The sequence below is a fragment of the Amblyomma mixtum genome, chromosome 7, assembly GCF_055824585.1.
Source record: "Amblyomma mixtum isolate Tamu chromosome 7, ASM5582458v1, whole genome shotgun sequence".
NCBI lineage: Eukaryota > Metazoa > Arthropoda > Arachnida > Ixodida > Ixodidae > Amblyomma > Amblyomma mixtum.
This window is the reverse complement of record NC_143018.1, coordinates 11,258,734-11,284,926: the sequence shown is the minus strand read 5'-3', so window position 1 is coordinate 11,284,926 and position 26,193 is coordinate 11,258,734. Positions and strand designations below refer to the sequence as shown.

Below are 26,193 nucleotides of genomic sequence, written 5' to 3'. Positions count from 1 at the left end.
ATATATATACGTTGCATTTGTACTTCCGAAATAAAGTTGTAAGTTCAGCGCTCCTGTCCGTCGTGTTCCGCCTTTTTCTTGTCCGTTGTGTTTTGTGCGCTGGTTCCTTCAGAAGTACGACAAAGCGCCGTGGTGAGCGTTGCAAACAATATCCTTTGAATGGTAAAGACTCGTTAAATCAGTTGTTAAGGTATATTTTTTTTCCTCAGTTAGCCGAAAATGTTGGAAGCGCTACAGTTGAAACGGACGCCAATGCCGAAACAGCATATTCAAAGGGTCCGCACATCTTGCAACGCTCGCCTCGGCGCTTTGTCGTGACGCTTTCCACCGCAGGAAACAGATGGCGCCACTTTCGCCCTTCAGCGAAAAAAAACTGTGTTTGCGGGTTTTGGTTCACCGATCTCTACGCAGACGATTACGTTTTCGCATCATGCACGGCGCAACTAAGTAAGTACCGTTGCAAAAGTTGCTACGATACAAAAGTTACCATAATACGCAAGCTCTGTGTGCAGTTTCACCGCAAACGAGCTAACGGTTGAGGCGGGAAAATTTTTGAAAATATTCACGATAAAAACGTACAATACTGTATATCACAAGATGATGTTTCATGAAGGGACAGACCGTGAACAGCGGTCATAAAGAAAGAACTTCGGATGTGCGCATGCAAAATGTGTTTGTCGATACGACTATATGGGAACAACGAGTCTTCGGAAATATATTGCTACGGGGATGCCACAGGAAGAACGGCAAATGGGCGAGAAAAAGAAAGGGAACGGCCAGCGTCCGGCTATTCACAGCCCGAGTCTTGGGAATCGACCAGGCCTCTTCCATCTCATGCGCCGCGCAGCTTAACCAGCGTAACAGTTGTGCCGGGGCAGAAGAAGGTCGAGTTAAGAAGGCTTGCGACTGCAGCGTTTCAATCTTCCTTGAGCGACGATTCCCAGAGGTCACTTTTGCGATGACAGAGGTGGGGTCATTCAGCCGACTGATGACGACACGGTCTGGCGTATTTCCTCAAGTACTTCTGATACCACACTCGGCGGCGTCACGGAGTCCCAAGTCAAAACAGATCTCCCGGTTCTTACGTGACCGCAAAATGCGCGTCGTCGTACCGGACCTGGGCACGGTCTTGGCTTGTGTTGATTCGCAGACGAGAAGATGATGGGCTTCCTCAGCTAGGCAGACATGTTGCCAGATGGAAAAGTCACTGTGTGCGGAGAACGGAAGAATCGTGTCCATGAAGGTTATCGGTAAGCGTAGACAGAGAAGGAAGAAAGGGGAATATCGGATCCAGTTAATTCATGTTTCATTCTGTTGGTTTCTAATTTTTTGACGCGTTGCCTAATTGAAATTAGAAGCTATAGTGCGTGAATACTGGTAGTGGACGCTAATGAGCTTTCAATCAATAGACAGTGTTTCTTTATTAATGCCAAAGCATTACTAGGCTATGTCGGCGAGGTCGTGTCACCAAAAACGTGTCCGCAGCAGTTGTGACGTTCTTAACCCTTTCGGCCCTGGCGGTGTCAATTGACACCACAACACAAATATTACGCTCAGGCCTCAGTAATAGAAGAAAATACTATTAATTTTTAATAAGATAGTTCCTTAGGGATCCCTGCTGCTATCGACATCGCTGTTCACGGACTGCCATTGAGCTGTGCGGTCTAAGGAAGAAGAAGTAGCAGCATGGGAGGCATGGAGTGAAGAAGCCGAAATGTGGCAAATTTGTGCATTTTTATCTCACTAACCCTTAGTTCTTCTGCGCTCAGATTTTTATATGTTGTGTGAAACGCCTATCCAAGCTCACATCCCCGTCGTAAATATTACTGAATGTGTAGACGCTCCGTTTGAACACATTTTTGACATGTGCGATTTTGACACCATCAGGGCTCAACGGTTGCCAGCTGCGGCCATTGAGTGATGATAGGTCATCTTTGTAGAATAGAATCTGCTAGTATTTTAGCAGATCCACCTATACTAACAGCCTTTTTGGACTGCTGACATGAATGTTGATCACAGAAAATGGACAAAATCTTATAATTTGCTTTCTGATGAATTGGAAAATGGAAATTTTCGCTATCATACATGGGGAATATTCGGATTGAGCCTGGAAATGACCATGCGGATGTCGGCGAACAGCAACCGGACCAAAGGAATAGCGAGAACAAATTCACGCCTGACCTTGCGCTTTTATTCCTTTTTTTACCTTTCTCCTCCTCCTGTGAGCTGTGAGCATCGACACTGAGCTGCAAGAAGCGAGCGGTGTATTTACACTGAAACTTGCGCTCCACCGCTCGTGCAGCACGTGTGGCTCGCCCTAGACGCTCGGATCAGTGCAGCGTGTTTGGCTGTGTTTTCTTGAGAAAGCGTATTTGGTGTGCTGATAATCAGCTTCTGCTTTCTGCCCAGCCGAGGGATATCCTCAACTCATAAGCCTACGGATGAGAGGGAATTTCCTGTCACCTGTAGGGAACAGCATTCGATCAAGACACAGACATGACGACATTATGTTCCACTTTATGAATTCTTCTATAGCAAACAGCTGGTTTGAAAACAAGCGCAAGCGAGATGCAGTGTGCCGCGCGCAAGGTTAGAACTTTGATTTGCCGACCTTCGCGCTGGGCGCTATGGAAGTGCTTCGTGAAGCTGGACAGAGGACGGCGTTACAGATTCGAGGAAAGCATTTATCTTGACCACAGTCGCCTTCCAGGAAGGCTACGCAAGTTTTGAACGTGTGAGCTGTTGACGTGACGTACACAAGCTGGAACACATACCTGGCAGGAACAAGAACGCGGAGGTATGATACAAAACGAAGGTAAACAGGAGCGAGCGAAGTTTTTTGTTGAAACTGCGAGATTGTCTATCCCTTACAAAGTAAAAAAAGCTTCTTTATAGGTCTCCACACTGCAAAATAAGAAATTTTTTCGTTAATTTCTTTTTTGTCGGTTGCGGTTACCAAAACGGTCCCACTAGCATTTTACACCCATTGAACCCTGATGTGCGATTTTGACACCATACCTGTAAATCGATTAATACTCGCACCACAAGTTTTAAATTTTTACTGCGTGGTTATAGGGCCTTAGGCATTGTAAAACCGCGGAGTAAAAAAATCTATGGCCGAAATAAAAATCCAGGGCCGAAAAGGTTAAAGGAGATAGTATCAAACGAATGGTTGTAATCAATAGAGGGTGATGTGAGGATGATGCGCAAAAAAAAATTGATGTCACTAGGATGATTAGTTAATTATTATAGCCAAAAGTGTCGAAAAACCGTCGAAATAGCGCGGAGGTCAATAGTGAATGGTACGACTGAACAGCGCTGACGGACAGGACGGAAAAAGAAGAGACAGACACATGCGCGGACTAACAACCAAATGGTTTATTGCGAAAGAGGGGGCAATATAAAGCATAGAAGGGAATAAATTGCGGGACGAACATTACATGACATGTATACGGGAAATCATCACTAATTAAGAGGAAGTCCCGCATTTTCTTCCCTTCTATGCTTTATATTGCCCCCCCCCCCCCCCCCCCCTTTCGCAATAAACCATTTGGTTGTTAGTCAGCGCATGTGTCTGTCTCTTCTTCCGTCCCGTCCGTCAGCGCTGTTTCGTCGTACCATTCAGCATGAACCAACCAGCCCGACTCAGCCCTCTCCTTGGACGCCAATAGTGAATGGACAGGGAAACAGCCAGGGACGGCAAAATAGTAGAAAAATAGGCAAATGAGTGACAATAAAGTTTGAAATGGATTGAAATGTGTTTGATGGGTGATAATTAACCGAACAAAATGTTTGATTGACATAGATTAATTAGTTAATTATTTAGAAGCAAAAGTCTTTGGACGGTTGAATAGCCTGGACGGGGATATATTGCGTGGACGGGAAAGCAGCAATGGCGCCAAATTTGAAGAACCGAATTGCGTGATTGAGGTGAAAATGGGTGTAATCAGAGGGAATGTGATTAATTAAGGTGATTAATTAAGAAAATTCAAACAAAAAGATTGCAATCGATAACCCTAATCAGTGAAGATGATTAACTGGTATCAATTATTGGCAATTAAATAGCTAATTAATGTGCTAATGAAGGCTAATGCGATGCTAATTAAGAGGGGCATAGAGAGACAACGAGTTCCATGGAGGCGTTAGTGCTTTCGCGTTCTCCCAATGCGGGTTGCTGCAGTGATCCCTAACGGGTTTTTTTTTTTTTGATAGGGAATACATGAATCCACTTAAAACGGAATGCCGTGTTCTGTTTACTTATGTCTGCACCATTACGTCAGAACCTGCAAGACGGCGTCCCAGTTCTTATGATCGGACGCCACATACATAGACATCGTGTTGATGAGAGTCCAGAGAATCAGAGCAATTCTTCCACAACGTCGGCAGCGAACTGATGACCGCGGTCACTGAAGATTAAAGACCAAGAAAAAAGAGGTCATATCGGCCGCTTTGGCAGAAACGAGCGCAACCGTTTCCGCATATCGGCTCAAGTAGCCCACAGCCACCATAATCCAGCGGTGACCGTCAGACCCCTTCGGAAAAGGGCCGATCAAATCGATTCCACTTTTGTCAAAAGGTGATGCAAGGGGCTTGACCGGGTGAATAAGACCAGTCAGAGGGTAGAGCATCGCTTCAGGCGTTGACAGGGGGCACATATCTTGCGACGTAGCGCTTGGTTGTCGTGTACATTCCAGGCCAATAAAAACGTTGTTGGATCTTCGAGGCGGGAAAAGCCGAAGTGTCCTTAGGAGCTTTCGTTATGCACGACATGTATACGATTTTTAAAACACTGCTAAAGCTTCTCTTTACCTCGAATATCCTATTTTTTTAATTATTGTTCACCTTCCTTGAAATACCTGTACATGTCTTGTGATCTTTCACATAATGATTGAATAAGAGGAAACAGTGTTGGTGTCTGCGCAGGCAACAGAAAGCGCGGCATATCATTAAAGGCGGAAGTGTCCCAGCAATTTTTCGCGTCTTTTTGCGCCGGCAAAGTCGACGCTCGTGTTACAATCGTGGTCGCGTTACGTTCAGGAAAATACGATAGTGTCCGGAGCATTTTTCTGTGCCGAGATCTGTGTCCTCTTTGCAGTTATTGCCAGATTCGATCGATACTTTACCTTGTATTTTCTCTTCTGCACCCTCGCAGTGAAGCTGGCCATGTCGTCAGCACAGAAGCGGCGCAACTTCGTTTCTGAGCCGATGGGAGACAAGAGCGTCACAGAAATTGTTGGCATTGGCGACGGCCTCGGAGCGCGGCTGAAAAACAAAGGCTTTGATAAAGTAAGTCCGCCATCGGGTTTTTTACGCACGATGGACTTCATTGTAGATGTGGTGTGCTTCATCAGCGCCTCCGCGTGCACTGAGAGCCAAAGGCCTTTTTCATCATCCGTAATTAAGCCTGTCCTGCGGCAGGATTAACTATGTTCGCGAGATATTGCTAGTAGTTTAATATTTAGTGCAGATGGTGGGGCGGCGTCATCGGAGGCGCTGTGTGCGAAAAATCCCAGGAGAATCAATCGTGGTAGGCCGCCCAGGTCACATGACCTTGTGACGTTATCATAACCTGCCCACAGGATTGTGAGTAAACTGTCCACCGTGGCAGGTGGAAGTTCAACCAATGATTGGTCGCTAGAGATTGCTCGGGATGAGACCGTTCCACCAGTGCGCCAGGAGTGGTATAAGGACTCCCAGTGATCTACATGTATCAATGTTAAGCAGAGAAAGGCGAAGTCCACATATATGGACATTAGCCCATCAAGGTTATCGCTCCATACCCTTAAGGCGGAGCTTAAGTGTCCTTTCAGTATTTTCTTTAGAGAACTCCGTTGATACACAACACCTTTAAAGGGGCATTCAAAACAAACTAAGCTAGCCAGTATCAACAGACTCCCAGTGTCCTGTAGAAAGGCATATAGGAGGTATTCACATGACGTCATCCGCAAGGGGCGCTAGCTGCCGGCGCGGCGTTCGCCATGTTGGTGGTCGCGCGCGCGTCCGCCGCAGCCAGCTGCAGCGTTTAAGTAGCTGGTGATGGGTGAAATGTGAGTGTATTTCGCGTCTCGCCGCAGACAATTTCTGTCCGACCTGTACCGCCACGTGACTGAGTGAATATTCCGTGAACTGTGCGAAGCAGAAAAGAGCGGGCACGCTCAGAAGGTTCTACTTTGTGAAAAGGTCGACCCCCCGTAGGAATGCGGAGGCGCCGGCATGGTGTGCGACGTACAGGACTGCTGCCGCGCGTTGAATTCACCGGTATCGAGGCCCACCTTGTGCACGGCTTAAGTTTGCTTACAGGCCAAGGAATTAAAGCATACAAACCTATGAGAGGGTGCAATTACTTGACAAGCGGGTGAGTCCAAGAGCCGTGCTGAGGGTGCCGAAGGCCGAGGTGCCGAAGTGCCGTTTTTGGAGAGGTGAGTAATTCGAAGGGTCTGTTCGCTTAGCTGTAGCTTAAATTGTCACCTCTATCTGCTGAAAGTGACGTGTTGCTACGGCTTGAAGCAGCGCTACGTAGATACAATCAAAACTGCAAAATATTCTCGCTGGGTCTGACGTTCGTGCTGCGAGCATTTGTTTGACCGTTCTGCCGCTGGAATTATCCGTTTCTGCGGCGCTAGTTTTGGAATTTCGGTAGTTAATCGTGCTGTTTATCCACGATGTGCCCTGCATGACTAGCTGACAGTTATCAACTGATATTAAAAGGTGTAAGTCGTGTACATTTTTGCGTGCAGTGCAGCCAGCCAGTTTTGCTGCCGAGTTGAGGCAGCTCTGTTTTATCACGGCACAGAGAAATTGTGCTGCAAACTTCATGCACAATAAGTGTACGCGGTCGCTGATGCATTTAACAACGTGCAAATGTGTTACTGATCACTAACAGTTCAGGCCGGGTACCTCACGGCGTATGTGTTCACTGCGCGAGCTGGCGTGAAACGACCGCAAACATGGCGCGTTTGCCGCGGCGATGCTCGCGCCGTCTGGTAGCGCGGCCTCAGTGAATACCTCCTATAAGTTCCGCGTGCGGCACACGACGGTCCGTTCGCCCGCGGCTCGCGCATCACGTGTTCATGCGTCAGCACACTGAGAGGCGCGCTGTCGGCCCGCGGACTGGTCAAGCAAGGAAGCACAGGTGCCTCTCACCTCGCGGGAACTAGCGGCGGCCCGCGAAGATGCGTGCGCTAGCTCTGGCAACTGGGCTAGCAAGGCGGTCCAGGCCATTGAGGAATTGGACAAAGGGCCGCACCCCCTCCGCAGGACTTCCTCTGCAGTTCAATGAAGTCTTTCTTTTATTCGATCACACACAGTCATGAGTCGGGAGGATAAGCCAGTTCAACCAGCTTTGCCAAACACTTCAAAATATTCTGGCAACTGTGGTACACCCAGCGCGTCATCTGCTCTTTTGGTCCGTCGCATCCGGTTGACGTAATCGGATCGCAGGCCATTTTTTAGTTGCGTATGAACTCGTGATGCGCCAGCCGTGGGCGAACAGACTGTCGTGTGAATCGGCTATAAGAAGAAGTACGGAGAGCTGACCTAGTTGGTGCATGGCAGGACTGAACAGCGCACACAGGACGAGGATGCGGGGAAGAGCGACAAGACACTTGCTTGACTCGTGTCTTGTCGCTTCTTCTCTGTGTCCTCGTCCTGTGTGCGCTGTTCAGTCCTGCCTTATGAAGGGTAGGTCAAGGGACCTAAAACACAGTTCACTGTTTGGGCTCGTTAATATGCACACTCGTCTACATAAGCTGAGCGTTTTAACAAAATGTACTGGCTTGTCTCAAATGAGCCACAGTTTCAACAGCGGGGAGTATTCACTTGTCCTAGTTTGTGAACGCGGAGTCTAAAACAGAGCCGATGGTAGAGTGAGTCGTAGCAAAATGCGAATTCAGCATGTGGTGCAGTGTAATGGATCTCCCTTTCGCTTTCTGTTCCAGGCCTACGTTGTTCTAGGAAAGTTCCTCTTGCTGAAGAAAAACAAGGATGAGTTCATCTCCTGGCTGAAGGACATGTGTGAAGCCAACAGCAAGCAGGCGCAAGACTGTTACCAATGCCTGAATGAGTGGTGCGACGAATTCTTGTGAACGTCGGACACTGCCCGCATAGAGCAGCCCGAAGCCCACCTAGCGGGGAAAGATGTGCCGCTCTCTTGAGTTTCTGAAAGGGTCTTCATCCACAGCAAGGGATATTGGTATATCCCGTAAAGGGCGTATTTAGCATGGCAAGTGTTTGACCGGAGAAGCGGATTCTACTGCGGCATCATAGCTGTGCCGCGGTACTCCCCTTTGTGCCAGGGCTAGATTCCGAGGCACACCATGGGAAAATTAATCCAATATATTAAAAAAAAAACTATCCCTGGCGCGACAGCCATGTAAGGAGGTTCGGACCAGTAGAAGGTTGTTTCTCGGCCACTTTCAATGCATGTGCTGCTATCTAATGGGCACGGCTAAATCATATCTCACACATCCAAAAACTCGAAGTGCAGCAAAAGATATTTAACGCGCTAGAGTATACAGCTCGTTCGGTCGAAAAGCCGTCGGCATAGTAGTAGTCGTCACCGCGTGTCGGAAGTAATCGCGGGGGCTGCGTAAAAAAAAAAATTCGTATCATGGTAATTTGCTGTTTTAGTGATTGTTGATTGATCGGTGCGTGATAGGCAATGACGAGTTAATTAAAACATTATAATTAATTGATTAACTGATTAATTACATAGATGAAAAATAAAAAATGGAAAACGGGTAGTTCAAAGGTGTCAAAATTCTCAGAGTGAAAAAGCCAATGCTTGATGATGGTACTTAAGAAAATGTAGTGTGCCTAATTGGTCAATTAATTAATTGAACAAACTGAAAAGAATGAAAAATGCGCTCAAAGGTGTTGGGCAAGGTGTCGCGCCGAGCAGGCGATGGCGTTCCGTGGACTTCCTGGCAGCGCTGCAACACGCTGTCGCGTTCTACTCTCAAAGGCGGAGCTTGAGCATATCCTCCAATTTCTTTTCACGACCTTTTTTGTGCCCAGATTATCAAAACCTCAACATTACAAAAAAAAAAAAAAAACGAGGGCTATACAGAGAGATTCAGCTACGGCTGTCAGCATTTTTAAAACTAGGCTTTTTAATTGAGAAGAGTGCTTTTTTCGGCATTGCTTTGTCAGCCGCGTATTGCATCAGGATACAGCTAAGACGTGCAAACTACCAGGCTGGTTACCTAAAATTGAATAGTTCACTTTTAACTATTACTCCCAGGCTCCTCATTCATTGACAATCTTTCGAAGATATTTAGGATTCACACTTCTTAGTCGGTGTGCTCAGACAGGGGCTTATGGCGGTTTGAGAGGATTGAGAGGTTTGACAGGTTAGCATGGCGCAGTTGTCGGATGGTGGTGGAGACGCGTTAATTTAATACCAGCCTTCGGGCCTTTGTTAGCAATACCTGAGGATTAGCGAGTGGTATTTTCACCTCACTGAGAGGTTTTTATGCTCAGGCAAAAATTTGGTCAGGCGTTAATGTTAAGGCACGAAAAACGGAGTCCGCGAGCGCCATCAACTGGCGGTTTATTTCAAAAGGTACCAAAATCATCGTTGAAAGACACGAAAAACGCAATAAGTTCTAGCTTGAAGTGCACAACTAGGCATGAATATTAAAAATGGCACACGCGTAACAAGCCTCTATTTACAGTAAAAGTAGGAAAAAAGAACAAAAAGCTAACAAAGGAACAAAAACAGCAAACAAAAATATATAACGCGAAGAAAAGTACAAGCGACAACAAAAAGCTTACTAGCGGCTTTGCGCAGGTCATAAAACTTGTGACCAAGGCATGTGATTTCTTTACGAAATTTGATGACCGACAATCAGCAAACGCAGGCTTATACTGCCATCTCGACGATTAAGGCTTAAATGCTCTGTCTGCCCGGATAAATGATGCAGAAAATCGATCCAGACGAAACAACCTTGTTTTCTATAGCCTTGAAGATAAAGATAAAGAAACATGGTCAGATTCTGAGAATACCATCATTGCACATATTAATCAGTATTTAGACATCCAGTTAGAGCCACGCGACATTGAGCGTGCACATCGTATTGGGACTTTCCAAACTGGTAGGTGCAGGCCTATAATTGTGAGATTTGCTCACTTTAAAGACAAAGAGCAAGTCCTGTCTTCCGCTCGGAAATTCAAAGATACAGGATATGCGGTTGCTCAAGATCTCGCTCCCAGCACGCGCCTTGCCCAGAAACGCCTCATCGAGTTTGGAAAGGCTCGAAAACTGCGATACAAAATGCGAAATGAAAAGCTTGTCACAAATGAAAAAACATACCATTTCGACCATGTTTCTAACCAGGTCGTTGAGGACAGCTTGTAGCCACCATTAAAACCAAATTCTGAACCCCGTTCGCCGAATCGTCACCCTTTATCATTTCTGCTTGCTAACATTCGAAGTGTTCTTCCCAAGCGCGATTCGTTGTGCAGTTTAATAGGTTCATCTTCATGCGATATCTTACTACTAACTGAAACATGGCTTAACGCATCAGTTCACGATTCTGAGATTCTTCCAATTCTCCCAGATTTTGACATATTCCGGAAGGATAGACCCGATAATTCGCGCGGAGGAGGTGTATTGATCGCCACTAAACGGGATCAGCATTGTTCATTTGTTAACCTCCCTTCACAACTGGAAATGATTTGGCTTCGATGCACTACCTGTTACCGCCCTCCTAATGCTGACAGTTCTTTCACCCCCTTATTTCATGATGCCTTAAATGTGTTAACTAAAACATATCCACTTAGTCCTATCCTTCTCTTCGGTGATTTTAATTTTCCAACAATAGATTGGTCTAATCCCGCCGCAACATTATCGAAAAGCAGACCGGCTAGCGATTTCTTAAACACGTGTATGACTTTTGGCTTAACTCAACTCGTCACTGATCCCACACGCGTTACTGACCACTCATCCAACGTTCTAGATATCGTATTAACAACGCACCCTGATAATTTTACTCCTATCACCTTGTTACGCGGTCTCACGATCATTTGACGATACATACTTCTTTTTATTGCAACGTACTAAAGAAACAAAAAAATAAAAAAACACTTACGCTTTATGATAAAGGAGACTATGCCAGCATGAACCGTGAATTATCAGACTACTTCGACACCTTCGCTGCTAACTTTCCACTACATTCTCTCGAGTCGAACTGGTTACTTTTCAAAACAGAGATGCATCGGCTTATAAGTCTTTACATTCCAACCATTACTATAACAGAAAGAATAACATCACCATGGTTTAATGTATCACTCAAACGACTCAATAATAAGAAAAAACGCCTGTTCCGGTCGGCCGAGCTGTCTAACTCTTCTTCCACATGGCAGAAGTATCATGCTGTCGCAAAAGAATACGACAAGTTAACCGCTAAGACTAAACGCAAGTTTTTTTCTACTACTTTACCATCTATGCTGCAGACTAACCCAAAACGATTTTGGAAAACCATTAGCCCTAATCAATGTAATGAGATTTCACTTAACAGTAGCTCTGGATCTCCTATTCCTGACACTGAGGTTGCAGATGTTCTTAACCCAGCATTCAGTTCGGTCTTTACTAATGAACCCCTTGACAATTTTCCAGATCCACCATATTTTACGAACCCGCTCATGCAAAATATCACATTTCATCCCGTCGGCATAGTCAAGGTAATTGAGTCACTGAAGAACTCGTCATCTACTGGAGTGGACGGTATCAACGCCAAAGTGCTGAAAAATACTAAACATACGTGTAACCTGTTCTTATCGCTCATATTCCAGGAATCCCTGAACACCGGTTCAATTCCACGTGACTGGCAGGTGGTCAAGGTCATCCCAGTCTTAAAGAAAGGAAGCCGATCATCGCCGAGTAACTACCGCCCGATTTCCATAACAAGCGTTTCTTGCAAAATAATGGAGCATGTTTTATACTCACATATTGCTAACTTCCTATCGTCCGTTCATTTTTTTCACTCAAGCCAGCATGGTTTTCGCAAGAACCATTCCTGTGGGGCCGCCGCGGTGGCTCAGTGGCTATGGTGCTCGGCTGCTGGCCCGAAAGACGCGGGTTCGATCCCGGCCGCAGCGGTTGAATTTCTTTGGAGGAGAAATTCGAGGCCCGTGTACTGTGCGATGTCAGTGCACGTTAAAGAACCCCAGGTGGTCGAAATTTCCGGAGCCCTCCACTACGGCGTCTCTCATAGCCTCAGTTGCTTTGGGACGTTAAACCCCATAAACCAACCAACCAACGATTCCTGTGACACCCAACTGGCTCTTTTCCTGCACGACTTACATTTAAACCTTGATCGTAATATCCCGACTGATGCAGTGTTCTTAGACTTCGAAAAAGCGTTCGATAAGGTCCCCCATGGTCGTCTCTTACTAAAGTTATCGCGCCTTAATATTCATCCATGTGTTCTGAACTGGATTCGAGGGTTTTTATCTAACCGTCAGCAGTTCGTATATGCCAACTCACACTCTTCATCCTTAACACCTGTGCTCTCAGGGGTACCGCAAGGAACGGTACTCGGGCCCCTCCTTTTCTTGATATATATTAATGACCTACCGTGTAACATTTCTTCTCATATCCGGCTCTTTGCCGATGACTGTGTCGTTTACCGAGGAATTACTAACTCCACCGACCATTTCGCATTACAAACTGACCTTATTTGCATACAGGACTGATGTAAAACATGGCTCATGTCATTAAATATTTCTAAAACCGTGTTAATGTCCATTCATCGTCGTCGTAATTATGTAGTGCCTAATTATAATATTAATAACCTGCAGATTGGAACATCTGAATCATTCAAATATCTTGGTGTGCATATCTCGCGTGACCTAACTTGGACCTGTCATATTAACCACATAATAAAGTCTGCTAATTGTGCTCTAGGTTATTTACGCCGTAACCTTTCACTCGCTCCTCCCTCTATTAAACATCTTGCTTTTCAAACCTTTGTGCGACCCAAGCTTGAGTATGCTAACGCTATTTTTGATCCGCACCACAATAATCTTACTAACGCCCTCGAATTGGTTCAGAACCGCGCAACACGATTCATTCTATCTAATTATTCCTACCACTCAAGCATCTCAGCGCTAAAAGCTCAAATCAACTTGCCCCCCCTAGCCTCGCGCCGTAAGATAGCACGTCTTAACCTTTTTCATAAATTTTTCCATTCTTTGCCTCTTGATAACCCCTACATAAAAAGAGCCCACCGCATCGCCCGGTTCAGCCACAGTAACGCAGTGTATCCCCTACAAGCCCATACTGTTACATTTCAGCACTCATTTTTTTCAGCGTACTGCACGAGACTGGAATGACCTGCCCACCGAAGTTGCCATTATCATCAACCCACTAGAATTCAAGCGGAGCATCGCCAACCTTTCATCTTAACATTTTTTACCATTGTTTGCCAGATACCGTCCACTCCCTCATGTAATGTCTCAACCGAGACCTTTGAGGAAATAAATAAATAAAAAAAATAAATAAACAAATCTCGCCCACGCCCTGCATGGTCACGATATTTGTCTACGATGCGTGTTTAACTTAACTAAGCGCGGTTTTTACAACGGTCACATTGAGAGAACTGCCTTTCTCGCCCAACTTAATACAACTTCAAGTTTCTCGTACGTATAACTTGCAACAATACAGCAGCAGTTCATAGACATTTTTGTTTCTGTTTAATTCTGGAAACCTTTGCTGGCGGCTCGTGCCACGACCAGTATTTGAGTCCCATCATAGTCCCATCATATTTAACACATTTGCATACGATTTCTAGCCTCATAGTTGAAGAAGATATGGGTATTACTCCGACCCTTCCTGCTGAATAAATCCAGAAGTTCCAGAAGTTGATGAGATCATTTTTTGAAATTTCGCCTCTAATCTAGCAGAACAGCACGCCATACGGAAGAGCCTCAAAGACAAACCAAAACCACATAAGGTACTGAATTATTCAGGTCCCGATTGTCACACGCTTGAAATAAACCATGTCGAGCAAACATTTTTCGAGTCTGGTAATAATTTTATTAAACATTCATTTTTCTTGCACGCTTTGTTCGAAACTATAAGAAACGTGTGAATACGCCTGAATATAATAAACTAGGAAGTGTGCAATGCGCCCGCTTTATCTTAACAGCATACAATGGACAACTCGACTTTATCGCTGGACAAAACCATTTTTTTAACGGGAAAGAGTTTATGAACACAATTTTTTTCATACATTTCAAAATTTCCTTATAACAATCAATATATCCGTAGAACTCCCATCGGGAGGGTTGCATTGTTTTGTTTTTGTTTTTTATTAACGTTTTCGCTATCGTCAAAAGCGTTCCCCATAGGTTTTCTATGGCAGTCTTAACTGCTTGATGTGAGCGATGGAAGCATTACAAAACAAAGATTTTGCTACATATCGGAAGAATTGACCATTACCTTCAATGTTTCCATATCAGTACCTTAAAGTTTTCTAATATTCGAAATTTTTGCCCAAGGATGTTGGAAATGCGTCAACGCCTTGATTATATTGTACCAGGCTCTAATCACAACGAGACCACGCTAAATAAGCAGCCATTTTGGCGCGAATTGCAGAAGCTACACTACACGGTCGTTCACCTCAAAATGCTTGCGTAACCTAGCATTTTCTCTAAGGACGCTCCGAGCTTGAATCGACTGGTGGAAAGAGACAAGGATAGGCAAAGAATCGACGGCGGACTGGAAGGCTGCGTGGCGTTGTGTAAGGCAGTGTTCTATGTCTGCGTATGTGTGTGGACAGTTTGGGCGCTGAGGTGTGGAAGTGTGCCGGTACAGGTGAAGTTTGGCTGGTGTACGTAGGAGATTAAACTGCATTCGGCGAAGAATGCGAGCTTCACGGATCGATAAGGATGGGTGTGGTGGTGGTAAATCAGCTAAGTCCAATTTTTGCTCCGTGTAGTATTCGTCGACAGTGAGTTAGTAAGCCCTGACCCTGAGCCCTGAGTTTGTAAGCCTGCTCCGTTGGTGGGCTCATCCATGGGATCCCCGGCACCCGGAGTATAGTTTTGCAGGCAAGCTAGTGAGCCAGCTCATTGCCGGGAATGTCCATGTGACCAGGGATGCACCGAAGGGCAACCAGGCCAGCCGCCAACCCAACCGGTGCCAACCACCGACGCCGCCGATGCCAACCAGGCCCAGTTCTTATTACGGCATAGGAAGCATGCTATTCTTTTTGAGACTACAGCCTTCTGGCCGTGTTATCTAAAAATCAATGGTCAAAAGCACGAAATAACAAAAAGGGTTTAAATTTGCTCGGAGTTCCACAAAATCACCGCAGTCTCTGTGCGTTGCTTGTTGTTTTAACATTGCAGAAATAAAAACTATAGTTTCCAACTCTGCTCTCAAGTGGTTTCATTTATGGGCAATAGTTGAGTGTGGAACGATATTTTTTTTATATCTGCTGAAGTCTGTCAATCCTTTTTAAAAACAGAAAAATTCATCATCTCGTTTTTGTTTTTTTATTGTTTTGTTCCTACCACAACACATTACGCAGAGAAACAGAAGCTGTAACTGCACGGTTGACTGCCGTAGACTACAGAATGCCCCGCAAAAAAAAAAGTATTGAGAAATACAGAAGTGAAATTTAACCTTCTTCGATGTCAGCCTGAGTGCATGCAGCAATGCGCTTCCCACACTCCCGAGAGTTCGACCAGTCAGCATACAGCGTTCATTTTATTTTTTTACAACTTGGTATACGCTCCAGACATTTGGTGAAAAATTTTTATTCATATTGGTATAAAAGACAATGTTGTCATCCCTGGCCGGAGCCGGCTGCCTCTGTTCTCATTAACAGAACAATGAAGTGAATAAACACAGCACCAACGACAGGGAAGTTCGCTACTGATGAGTTCTTTGCGCGCATCCATTCCTTGCTCACATAAAAAAAAAAGGATCTAAGCTATTTTCCAGAAACAATTCGACAAAAGGAGAGGACCATCTGGACATACCCCATAAACGAACTGTCCCATACGGACAGGAGAGAGAAGAGGTTTGCTAATAGCGTCATTTTTGCAGCCGATGCAGCAAGAACACATCTGGTGTCATATACGTCATGACGAAAATTTCGCCTGAACACAAAAAACCTGTCCATACGGTCAAAGTACCCCTCAGTACTGATAAGGCATCGCTCACCGAGGCCCGAAGTCCAGTATTGAATAATCCCCGGACCAGTACAAGTCAACGGCTGTGCCCTCGCTTGGAAAACCATACAAATAACCATAAGCCCCTCACCGAGCACATCACCTAAGAAGTGCCGATCCTAATTATCTTCAAAATGGCACGCAGGTGACACGTCAGTAATTTTATAAATGAATAATTTGCTTTACGATAGGCTGGCCGGATGTTGCTACAAGAGAAGCAATACGCCGTTGTCCTCAAACCATTTATGGGGAACAGAACACATTTAATCGACAAACCAATCGTAGCGAGCTCATCAAATTACAAATTAAATTACGAATGTTTATCTATATGGACGACACTTCAGATCTTCAGTCAGTCATGTATGAAAATGCCGTTTCTGCCTCCACCTACTTCGTTGACGACGTACTTTCCAATGCACTCTTTTCCATTGCGCAAGAAAAGTGGTGAATGGAGTCGTTTAATTTAGGTATGAAGAAGCATGATGACGCAACCGGTGCACCAAAGATGGGAAGCAACTGAAAGAGACTCATGAAAGGGGTGCTCGAAAGCAGACCAATGAACGTGGGTGTGAAAATGGGCATCGCGTCTGGAATGCGACAAGGGCAGTTGTAGAGTTACCTAGAAGGGAAACTGCCGCTGTGAGCCTTCGCACACCCCGAGGATGCCGGGAAATGCCAACTTCGTTTCTGGCTTGGTTTGGATTTGCTCGGACATGTGGACTCACTTGTACGGCTGTTTTTTTTTTTTTTTTCCTCGAGGCATACCTCCTGGAAATGCCTTGTTCCTTTCGGTATGCGCCTAATACCAACCCGTAACTTGAAATCAAGTTTGTTAAAGAAGCGATACACACCTAGCGGACTCTTAAGCTCCGCCTTACGAATATGACGCGATAGCGCAGTGGGTTAATTCCAATATATGCATAATATCATTCTATACTTTACATTCATAGACCTGTGGGAGTCATCATACCCCTCCTGGCGTAGTGGTGCAGCGGTTAAGCGATGCGCCACTGCGATGGCAGGTACTCCCAGCGGTGGGCCTTGTGCGGCCCGGGTTGACCTTCCCGGGCGACCAGTCATTAAAGTGCCATCTGCCATTGTGGGCAGTTTGCTCACCATCAGGTGGGCAGGTTGTGATGACTCCGTAAGGTCACGTGACCTGGGTGGCCCTCCAGCCTCCTATAGGTTGCTCTTTGGACACCACCTGCCAGAGCCACGTTGCACACACGGCGATGCCCGGCTTTACCTAGCAGAGTGAAGCTATCCCTTCAAAAAATTTGATCAGCACACCGTGAGGTGGGGTTGTGGCGCAGCTATGATTTCTGCAGCAGAGTACACGTCAGTCAAACACTAGCCGAGCCGTACACAAATTTCGCTCGCCATTCCCGGCATCCCCCTGGTGGGCGGAGCTCTCTTCGTGAAACTCGCATAGAACGGCTGCTTCTTTTCCATCCAGGTAATTTTGAGGAACTCTGTGAGGCCAGTGTTCACAGTTTACAGGAATTCATGACACCACTCGTTCAAGCACTGGTAGCAGTCTAGCGCCTGCTTGCTGTTTGCACCGCTGATGTCCTTCAGCCAAGAGATGAACGCATCCTTGTTCTTCTTCATGACGAGGAACTGGCCCAAAACAACGTAGGCCTGAAACAGCAAGAAACAGTGGCGACGCCATTAAATCGCAGCACATACTAAGGCAATATTTCAATGCGTTAGCACTGAAGCCCCATCGCCGGTGACCATCACATGTGTGTGGGTGGGTATATATAGTGCTGTGGCGGTGTTTAATAAATGAATAAAATCCAACCATACATATAGCCGCGGGCACAACTCAAAGCCCTGCCCACGCGAACAGACCAACAGCACCACAGCGCGGCTCGCTGCTTTAGACCACTCGGTAATCGCTTTAGACCACCCGGTCATGTTGAATGGGACTATTGACGAAGTCAGCTCGCGCCTGGACTGCAGCTGTCCTTTGCGTTGTTATTCGCTTGGCTTTGTGTGAATAATATCACCAGCTCCCCTTGTATACGAACACTCCTAAATCAGTCAAAAATTATTTTTTCGCTCTTCATGGCTATGTGAATGTTTGTTCGGTAGCAAAAGACGTATTTACTCCTGAGGAGATTAAATGTGTTGCTTTTTTTCCCGCCACTCGGTTCAAATTACTGACGTCAATATCAAAATGGACTCCGTGATCACTTTGTGAAAACAAGTAGCGGCGCAGACTAGCCTCAGAGATCAGCACAAAAATTTTCTGTCTCGATGCAATCTCACCTTGCTTGTGAAAATAATCGGTGGTGGCGCCACCTGTACTTCATTTCTCGGGACTTTTCTAGCTTTTAACAGGTCTACTCTGAGTGAAAGCAGCCGCGTTGGTCATTAGAACACGGTAGTGTGCCGACACACGCCAACGCCAGTTTTTTCCTGTACCCTCAAATGTGCCTTCAAAGGTACAGTAGGTACACCGACTAATTTCGTTAAAGGAACACTGAGGATAAATAGAAGCTGGCCTGCACACAAAGGGACCACTTTAATCGGAAACGGCGCTTTTATAAGCTAGAAAAGAGCAGAAAAGGAAATGCTGGTGTCGCCATCACCGGCCGATTTCACAAGTAAAATGCATGTGTCGACATCATTTTGCCCAGATCTCTGAGGCTACACTACGCCGCCATTGACTTGAAACCAGTGGCAACTAGTCTTTTTCTTGAGGACGTCACAAGTTTGAACCAAGAGGCGGGAAGGTGTTTATATCCAGTTTTCTCGTCGATGAATGCGTCTTTTGCTACAGTACGAACGGCAACATTGTCAGAAATTGCCAGAGAATCAATTTTTACTGGCAACATGCACTAGGCAGAGTTCTCTGTACGCCCATTTAAAAGAAAAAACAATGGCCTGCCATGAGTCGTGACCACTAAATACAAATGTAGTGACAATATAACACTTAAATAATTAGCCCTGGCGCAGGAAAAGGCTAATTTGAGATCTATGGAAGAGGCCTTTCTTCTGGAATGGACACGATGGACATTAAGATGATGTTAACGAATACAGCAGACGAGACACCGGCTTGCTTCTCCATTGTAGCTAAAAGCAGTCCATAATAGCAAAGTTGGCGATGAAATGCGTGTCAATCGTAAAAACCCCATGGCGGTCTTACCTTATCGAAGGCTTTGTCTTTCAGGCGCTTTCCGAGGACGTCACCAATGCCAGCGAGGTCTGTGACGTCCTTCTCTCCCATTGGCTCAGAAATGAAGTTGCGGTGCTTCTGTGACGTCGACGACATGGTTGGTTATCCTGCAGGAGTGCATCATGGAGAGAGGACCAGATAAAAAAATCTTAGGGAAATTATTGATATCACGCTCACTTGGGGAAATCATTGATATCACAGAGCTAGGCACAGGAGAACGCTCCAGATAATGATTATCAACAGTTTTACGCGACAGCTTAAAGCCCCACTGAGAGGAAAAGCCAGCGATGTCATACACGTGCCACCTGGCGGGGTGCAAGAGCCACCTGCCAAGGTTGGCACACGGAACAGCCCTTATAAATATGGTCTATAGACAGTCTATAGACTTCTTCTTGACTCTATTGACTTCCCATAGATATTGCTTTTTGTCTATTCATAGCCTATAGACAAAAGTCTACTAAAAGTGTATGGCCATAAATCTATAGATTGTCTATAGACTATATATAGCACTTACATTGCTTTTAGACTGTTCTCTATGATTTGTCTACAGACAGTCTATAGACTTTATAGAGAGAAGTCTATAGACGCTCTATAGACTGTCTAAAACTTCTCTTTGAGGACAGCCAGCTGCGACCTGCCATAGCTGGCAAGTGGCAAAGTGGAGAGAGACAGAGAGAGAAAAAACCTCCCTCTCCTCTTCTATAGGAGAAGAGGGAGGGACCATAAGGTGGCTGTCAAAGGAAGAACGCTGTCACCTGTTACAGGTGCACTAAAGAGGATTCGGAGGTCATCCTTCTATCGTTTCGGCTGCCGCCTTTTTTTTTTTTACTGACCTCCGATAGTAGGAGTCAACCAAAGCATGGATTGCCTTTCAGCCGGTAGCGTGGCGGCTTCGCTTTCGCTTTTATTTTGTTTTTATTTTAGGTTTCCATGAATAAAGTTTGAGTCGCAGACAACACAGCCGCAAATTAGGCTCACGGAAATAAAATTAAAAATACACGTGGGCTCTCCTTTCGCAGATCACTCATCGTATTACCACGTATCACTCTGCCGATGGCAGAGCGGCAAGCCGCCACGGGACTGGCAGAAAGGCACTCCACGTGTTGGTTGACTCCTCCTACTCTCGGATGTCAGTTAAAAAAAAGAAAAAAAAAGAGGGAGCCGGGACGTCTAATCCGATTTAACGGGGAAATCGGGCGCACAGGATAATACTTCGAGGTTTCTAAGGCAGGTTTCTAAGGCTGGCAGGTTTGCCACCTGCCAAGCGTGGCAGGTGGCAAAGCGGAGAGAGCAGATTCCCCTCTCCACTTGTATGATGGAATGTGTGGTTGTACATGGCAGCTCACAACGAAGTTCTTATGCTATAGCACTGTCACGGCTAATGGTGATTCGCCGTCCTCGGAAGTTTTTAAAAGCGTTAGCTCTTGCTACCTAGGTTTGTCTACGACGCGTATGCTGTGCGATATGTCAGTGGACGTTAAAGATCCCCAGGTGGTCGAAATTTTTCCGGAGACCTCCACTACAGCACCTCTTTCTCTCTTTCTTCTTTTACTCCTACCTTCCTCCCTTCCCTTGCCGCGCGGTTCAGGTGTCCACTGAAATATGTGAGATACTGCGCCATTTCCTTTCCTCAAAAACCAATTTAGCAATTTTTACCACTTACCAGTGTGCGTGAAATGCACGTATTCGTGCTTAACTCGACGAGGCACGTCGTTTTAGAGCAAAACAAACTAGATTCGAACACTTCGTTTTACCAGTGTTCGTGAGTGTGAACTCAAAAACGTAATATCTCCAGAACTGCGTGAAATGTACGTATTCGTGCTTAACTCGACGTGCCACGTCGTTTTAGAGCAAAACAAGCTAGATTCGAACACTTCGTTTTACCAGTGTTCGTGAGTGTGAACTCAAAAACGTAATATCTCCAGAACTGCGTGAAATGCACGTATTCGTGCTTAACTCGACGTGGCACGTCGTTTTAGAGCAAAACAAGCTAGATTCGAACACTTCGTTTTACCAGTGTTCGTGAGTGTGAGCTCAAAAACCTAATATCTCCAGCACTGCGTGAAATGCACGTATTCGTGCTTAACTCGACGTGCCACGTCGTTTTAGAGCAAAACAAGCTAGATTCGAACACTTCGTTTTACCAGTGTTCGTGAGTGTGAACTCGAAAACGTAATATCTCCAGAACTGCGTGAAATGCACGTATTCGTGCTTAACTCGACGTGGCACGTCGTTTTAGAGCAAAACAAACTAGATTCGAACACTTCGTTTTACCAGTGTTCGTGAGTGTGAACTCGAAAACGTAATATCTCCAGAACTGCGTGAAATGCACGTATTAAAGCGGCGCGCGTGTGACGTGTCCTGCGGCGGCAAACTTAAGACAATTTCATCTAGGAAAGTTTGTCCCGGGGAAACTTCAGAGTGAAAAGCAGATCCGAGACCATTAAACGCTTGCCTGCTTGCCTTCTCCTGAGAGCTCGGTGTGCTATGAGATAATGCCTTTTCGCTGTAAAAACAGTCCCTGCTTTCCACATCCACGCATGGCATGCAGCCAGCGGCCTCTTTCCTATTCGTAGCGGTTCTGCCCAGAGTGATAAAAAATGGCCTGGCTCGTCCGCAAGCGAGCGCACGAGTTGAGCCCCAGCTTTCACAGCTGTTGTAACGTCAGTATCTCCTAGCGGTAGGAGCGGGAGTTAGGCCGCCGGCAGAGGCTGCGCGTCCGCAAGCGAGCGCACGAGTTGATCGAGCCCCAGCTTTCACAGCTGTTGTGACGTCATATCACGTGGTGCGCCGATGTAGGTCAAGTGTCGGTTGTGCGGCTAGTATGCTTCCCATAAAAGCAGATCGGCTCGCGCATACGCAAGTGCCGTCTATGAGATAACACACAGGCGCAGCGGAAAGAGCTCGCAGTCGGCTCGCCGCTTTCCGAAGACGCCTTTCCACCGCTGAGCTAAGTAAGGGTCTGCCTCCGGTCGCATCACCGGATCTAGTACTTTATAGCAGAACCCCAGGGGGTCGAAATTTCCGGAGCCCTCCACTACGCAGACCCTCATAGCCAGTCGCTTTGGGTCGTTAAACCCCCTAAACCAAACCAAAGGCAGTTTGCTTACGAAAGTGGCGATAGGTATGCGCTGCCTTATTTGTTTACATTCTCATTTTGTAAAAGCTGAGCGCAGCTTCTCTGACATTACCAGGCATTAACCTCTCGATACAGGTTCAATTCAATTCGAACTTCAATTTCTTCTATGGGTCCTTTTAAAGTGAAAAATGGGAAAGAGGGCGAGGGAGATGGTGAATGGAGAAAGGTGCGAGTAAATAAAAACCACCACGGCCATGTTTTATTTTTTTTTTACTAAAACTTCCCAAAATTCGTTGTGTAAATGGAACTACATCTCTCTTCGAACACACACCCCCTCCACAAGATCACAAATGTATAGTATCATCCACTGAAGTGAAACGTCATACACGATGTGAGGGCGAAAAAGCATTAAAAGTGAAGGAAAACTGCCTCATTACTGCTCGTTCATAAGATGGTGTGACAGCAGTAGTCGCCATTCAGCCTGAGGACATCATCATCATCGCAAATATTGACCACAATTAGAACCCTCGTAATAAAATAAAAGAAATGCACGCTTGGAGTTGCACTGTCTCCGCAAAAATTTTCCTTATCACTGTCTAAATAAAGTGTTATTTTTGTAAGTCACCAATCACATTTTCACTGATTTCACGAGCAAAGACGAGGGCGTAACAGCGAAAGTGCGCGTATTGAGCCCCATTATACAATGGCTCGGGTAGAAAAATTGCTTAATCAATCATCACCGTTCATAACAATAGCCGTCAGTGCCGTCGTCAGCGCCGGCTGCTTGCCTTAACTAAACGCATACGTCAGCACACACACACACAGCGAGATGAAACGTGTTTTTTTTTTTTTCGCGAAAAAAAAACACAGAGGAAAAAAACGTTCATTTGAGAGAGAGCCATGGAGGAAATGAGTCAGCGCCAGGAATACAATTCGAAAGCAAAGTTTGCAGCGGCCTCGCGTTTGCTACGGATGCGAGAAACAAATAGAAAAAACTTTATTGTAAAGCGATCACATATGTTATACGCAAATTTCTCCCATCCACTCGCACGCTGCGTCCGTCTCCGCTTGTGGCGTAATTCGCTGCCTCTTCGCGTTCTATACTACACGCTGGAATTTCATCGTCTGCTAAGGAGAGGGGAAAGGGCCGCAGACGATAGCTTCTCCGGGAATTTCATTGCGTACGAAGCAGCACCGACGAGAAAAACAGGCTTACGTAAGTACACAGTGTCAGAATGTGATACGCTCAGTCTGGATAAGCAACTGGCGATGTCGTTCTCCTCTCTGTCCCTAACGCCATGCCTTCCACATTCGCTTGGGTAGGAGGAGTTAACAAGTCGGCGCGTTGGAAACGCAGTGCTCAGGAGAATTGAGTGAGCTCGCTACAGGGCGGCACTATGGGGGGCGCGACGCGGACCGCGTCTGGCTGTGTGCATCTGAGCGCACAGTTCACAATGAAGACAGCGCATAGTTTCGACCCTCCCCGAGCTATTTGAGCAGCAACCGTCAGTGTTACCAGAATTATTTTAACACATTAAAGCGCAAATATGCGTCCCTTTCTTATGCTATACGTCAAATGCACAGCTTCAGAGTCGCAAAAGTTAGAAGGCCGCAAAACTAACACATCGATCAACAGCCACAAAACCTGCACCGCTGACTTTGCCGGCAGCGGCCGCACTAGCATGCATAGTTTCCGATTCGCAGCGGTCGATCCCGGCTGAATTAAAAGGCGACACAGAAGACATAACTGCAGTGTGCCAGATTACCTTTTCGGTTGAGATTAACCTCTGGCAGGTAAATTTCGAATTGTTCACATAGCCGGCATTGCCATTAATCCCCAGACAAATCACTGTATTAAAAACATCCGGGGTTTCGAATCGCATGCTCCTTGGACCTGCCGGTTCTTGAAGACAATACACACAGGAGACTCCTGCCGTGTCCAGCTCAGACTATCCGCTCAACCCAGAGATAAAGAGATTAGGGGCATTAACCCTACGGAGCACTCCTTGTCTTACCTGAACCACGTGACCGCAGTTTGTGGCCTTGGGGTACGACATATTATACGACGCGGACACCGTTTTCTTTGAAAAAGGTCCCTCACACAACTTCCCCATGAAAACGGTATACATAACTGCGCATACCTCTTGGAACATTGTTATTAGGGCGCTTAAGACAGGATATAAAATAATCATAGCAAGCGCTATAGACGTCAACTAAATTTTGCCTAACTCATAACTTTATCTTAAAATGTTCACTTTGTCTTACTTTTAATGTTTGAAACTTCAAAATAATCTTATGTCAAACGTTAAGATTTCATAGCAGATAATAAAGGGAATGAAACGAAATTTGCTTTAAAAACTGCCCGCATACCTAGCGCCGGCACTAATGAAGCGTTCACTTTCGCGGACACCTTTCGCGCTGCAAGTCGTGAGAAACATGCGACGCGAACTCACCTAAGCAAGGACTCTTGCAAGAGCACGGAGGAGTTTACGAACGCGAGCTGCAACCTCCAACCGACGCCGAGAGAATGATGGCGGCGGCTTGCCGACAACTCGTTCGCTTTATCCGTCCCCTCCCTCTTATACGTCACCACTGCGTAATCGGTAAGCGCTTGCTCTTGACCTTGCGCAAGCCGTTTCCTCCAGCGTAGCTCAAACTATGGGAAGTTTCGGAATAGCCGTGCAGCGGCCCCTGATTCAGTGCTGTTGCACGGGTTTTGTCGGGGCCACCGCCACGCACCACTCGACGGAACCGAAGTGAGGGAAAGAGATGCGTCAGTGACATGATATGGGTGGGGTTCAACATCCCGAAGCTCGACGCGTTCTCGGAGAGAGACGTCGTAGTGGCCAGCGTTCCTGAGCAAGATAGTTTCGTGTTTAACCGCCACTGTCTGCCTCTTTCTTTCTTTCTTTCTTTCTTTCTTTCTTTCTTTCCTTCTTTCTTTCTTTCTTTCTTTCTTTCTTTCTTTCTTTCTTTCTTTCTTTCTATGTATTTATTTATTGAATACTGCGGACATGCTGTATGTCCAAGCAGGAGAGGGAAATACAGGGGAAAAAGCAAAGCAAGTACGATAGCACCGAACAATATAGATACCACAAAATAAGCAATGTAAAAGTACTGTAATGAGACGACTCGCAAAATTAGTGTGAACGGCCGGTCTTTGTTCAAGCGGTGCTGCTCAGCAGGCCAGCGTTCGCAAGCGCGCTCCCGAGCTTCGTCAGCTTCGTCTTCTATCTTCTTCGTCTCCTTCGTCGGCGCTAGCCGCTGGGGCAGCAAACCCCAACTCTCTTTATTACAGTACAATTAAAAATGCGGTTACAGTATAGCTACTAGGCCAACAAAGAATGATTAGAAAGCAACGGAGAGTTCTCCGGTAGAGCATTCCATTCAGCAAAAAGAACACTTGCGTGTATTTGTGCGCGCAAAACTAGGTTTCAGGCTAAGGGTTGTTTCTTTCTTTTAATTATCTTTTTCTTTGATTTTTTCGGATCCTTTGTTTTCCGGCTGTCTCAGCATTTTATAGATTATTTTTGTTTTTCTCCCATCTAGTTACTCGCAGCATCTCGCCGCTCTTTTCTGTAGTGTCTGCATGACTATTTTTACGTTGTTGATGTTCAAAATGTTTATCGACCAAATTCAGTACGAACCCCGTGATTGGAGTCCCTACTTTAGGACTCTATTGGTCGACGTTGCTACGGGCGTCCCGTTTGCTAGTTTTGCTTGCTTTATTCATTTCTGACGTTCTCAC

General features: G+C 45.9%; 2 protein-coding genes across 2 annotated transcripts; one reads left to right on the top strand and one right to left on the bottom strand.

Annotated features, from left to right (window-relative positions):
- The first annotated feature begins 1,127 nt into the window (after nt 1-1,127).
- On the top strand, nt 1,128-14,015 carry LOC149335005 (barrier-to-autointegration factor B-like). The gene is made up of 3 exons (XM_089551701.1): nt 1,128-1,250; nt 5,153-5,286; nt 7,938-14,015. The coding sequence occupies exons 1-3, from the start codon at nt 1,196-1,198 to the stop codon at nt 8,082-8,084; spliced, it is 336 nt and encodes a 111-aa protein (XP_089407827.1). The 5' UTR covers nt 1,128-1,195; the 3' UTR covers nt 8,085-14,015.
- Nucleotides 14,016-15,693: 1,678 nt separating this feature from the next.
- On the bottom strand, nt 15,694-25,021 carry LOC149335004 (barrier-to-autointegration factor-like). The gene is made up of 3 exons (XM_089551702.1): nt 24,899-25,021; nt 19,337-19,473; nt 15,694-17,823 (listed from the first exon to the last, which is right to left on the bottom strand). The coding sequence occupies exons 2-3, from the start codon at nt 19,460-19,462 to the stop codon at nt 17,677-17,679; spliced, it is 273 nt and encodes a 90-aa protein (XP_089407828.1). The 5' UTR covers nt 19,463-19,473; nt 24,899-25,021; the 3' UTR covers nt 15,694-17,676.
- Nucleotides 25,022-26,193: the final 1,172 nt, after the last annotated feature.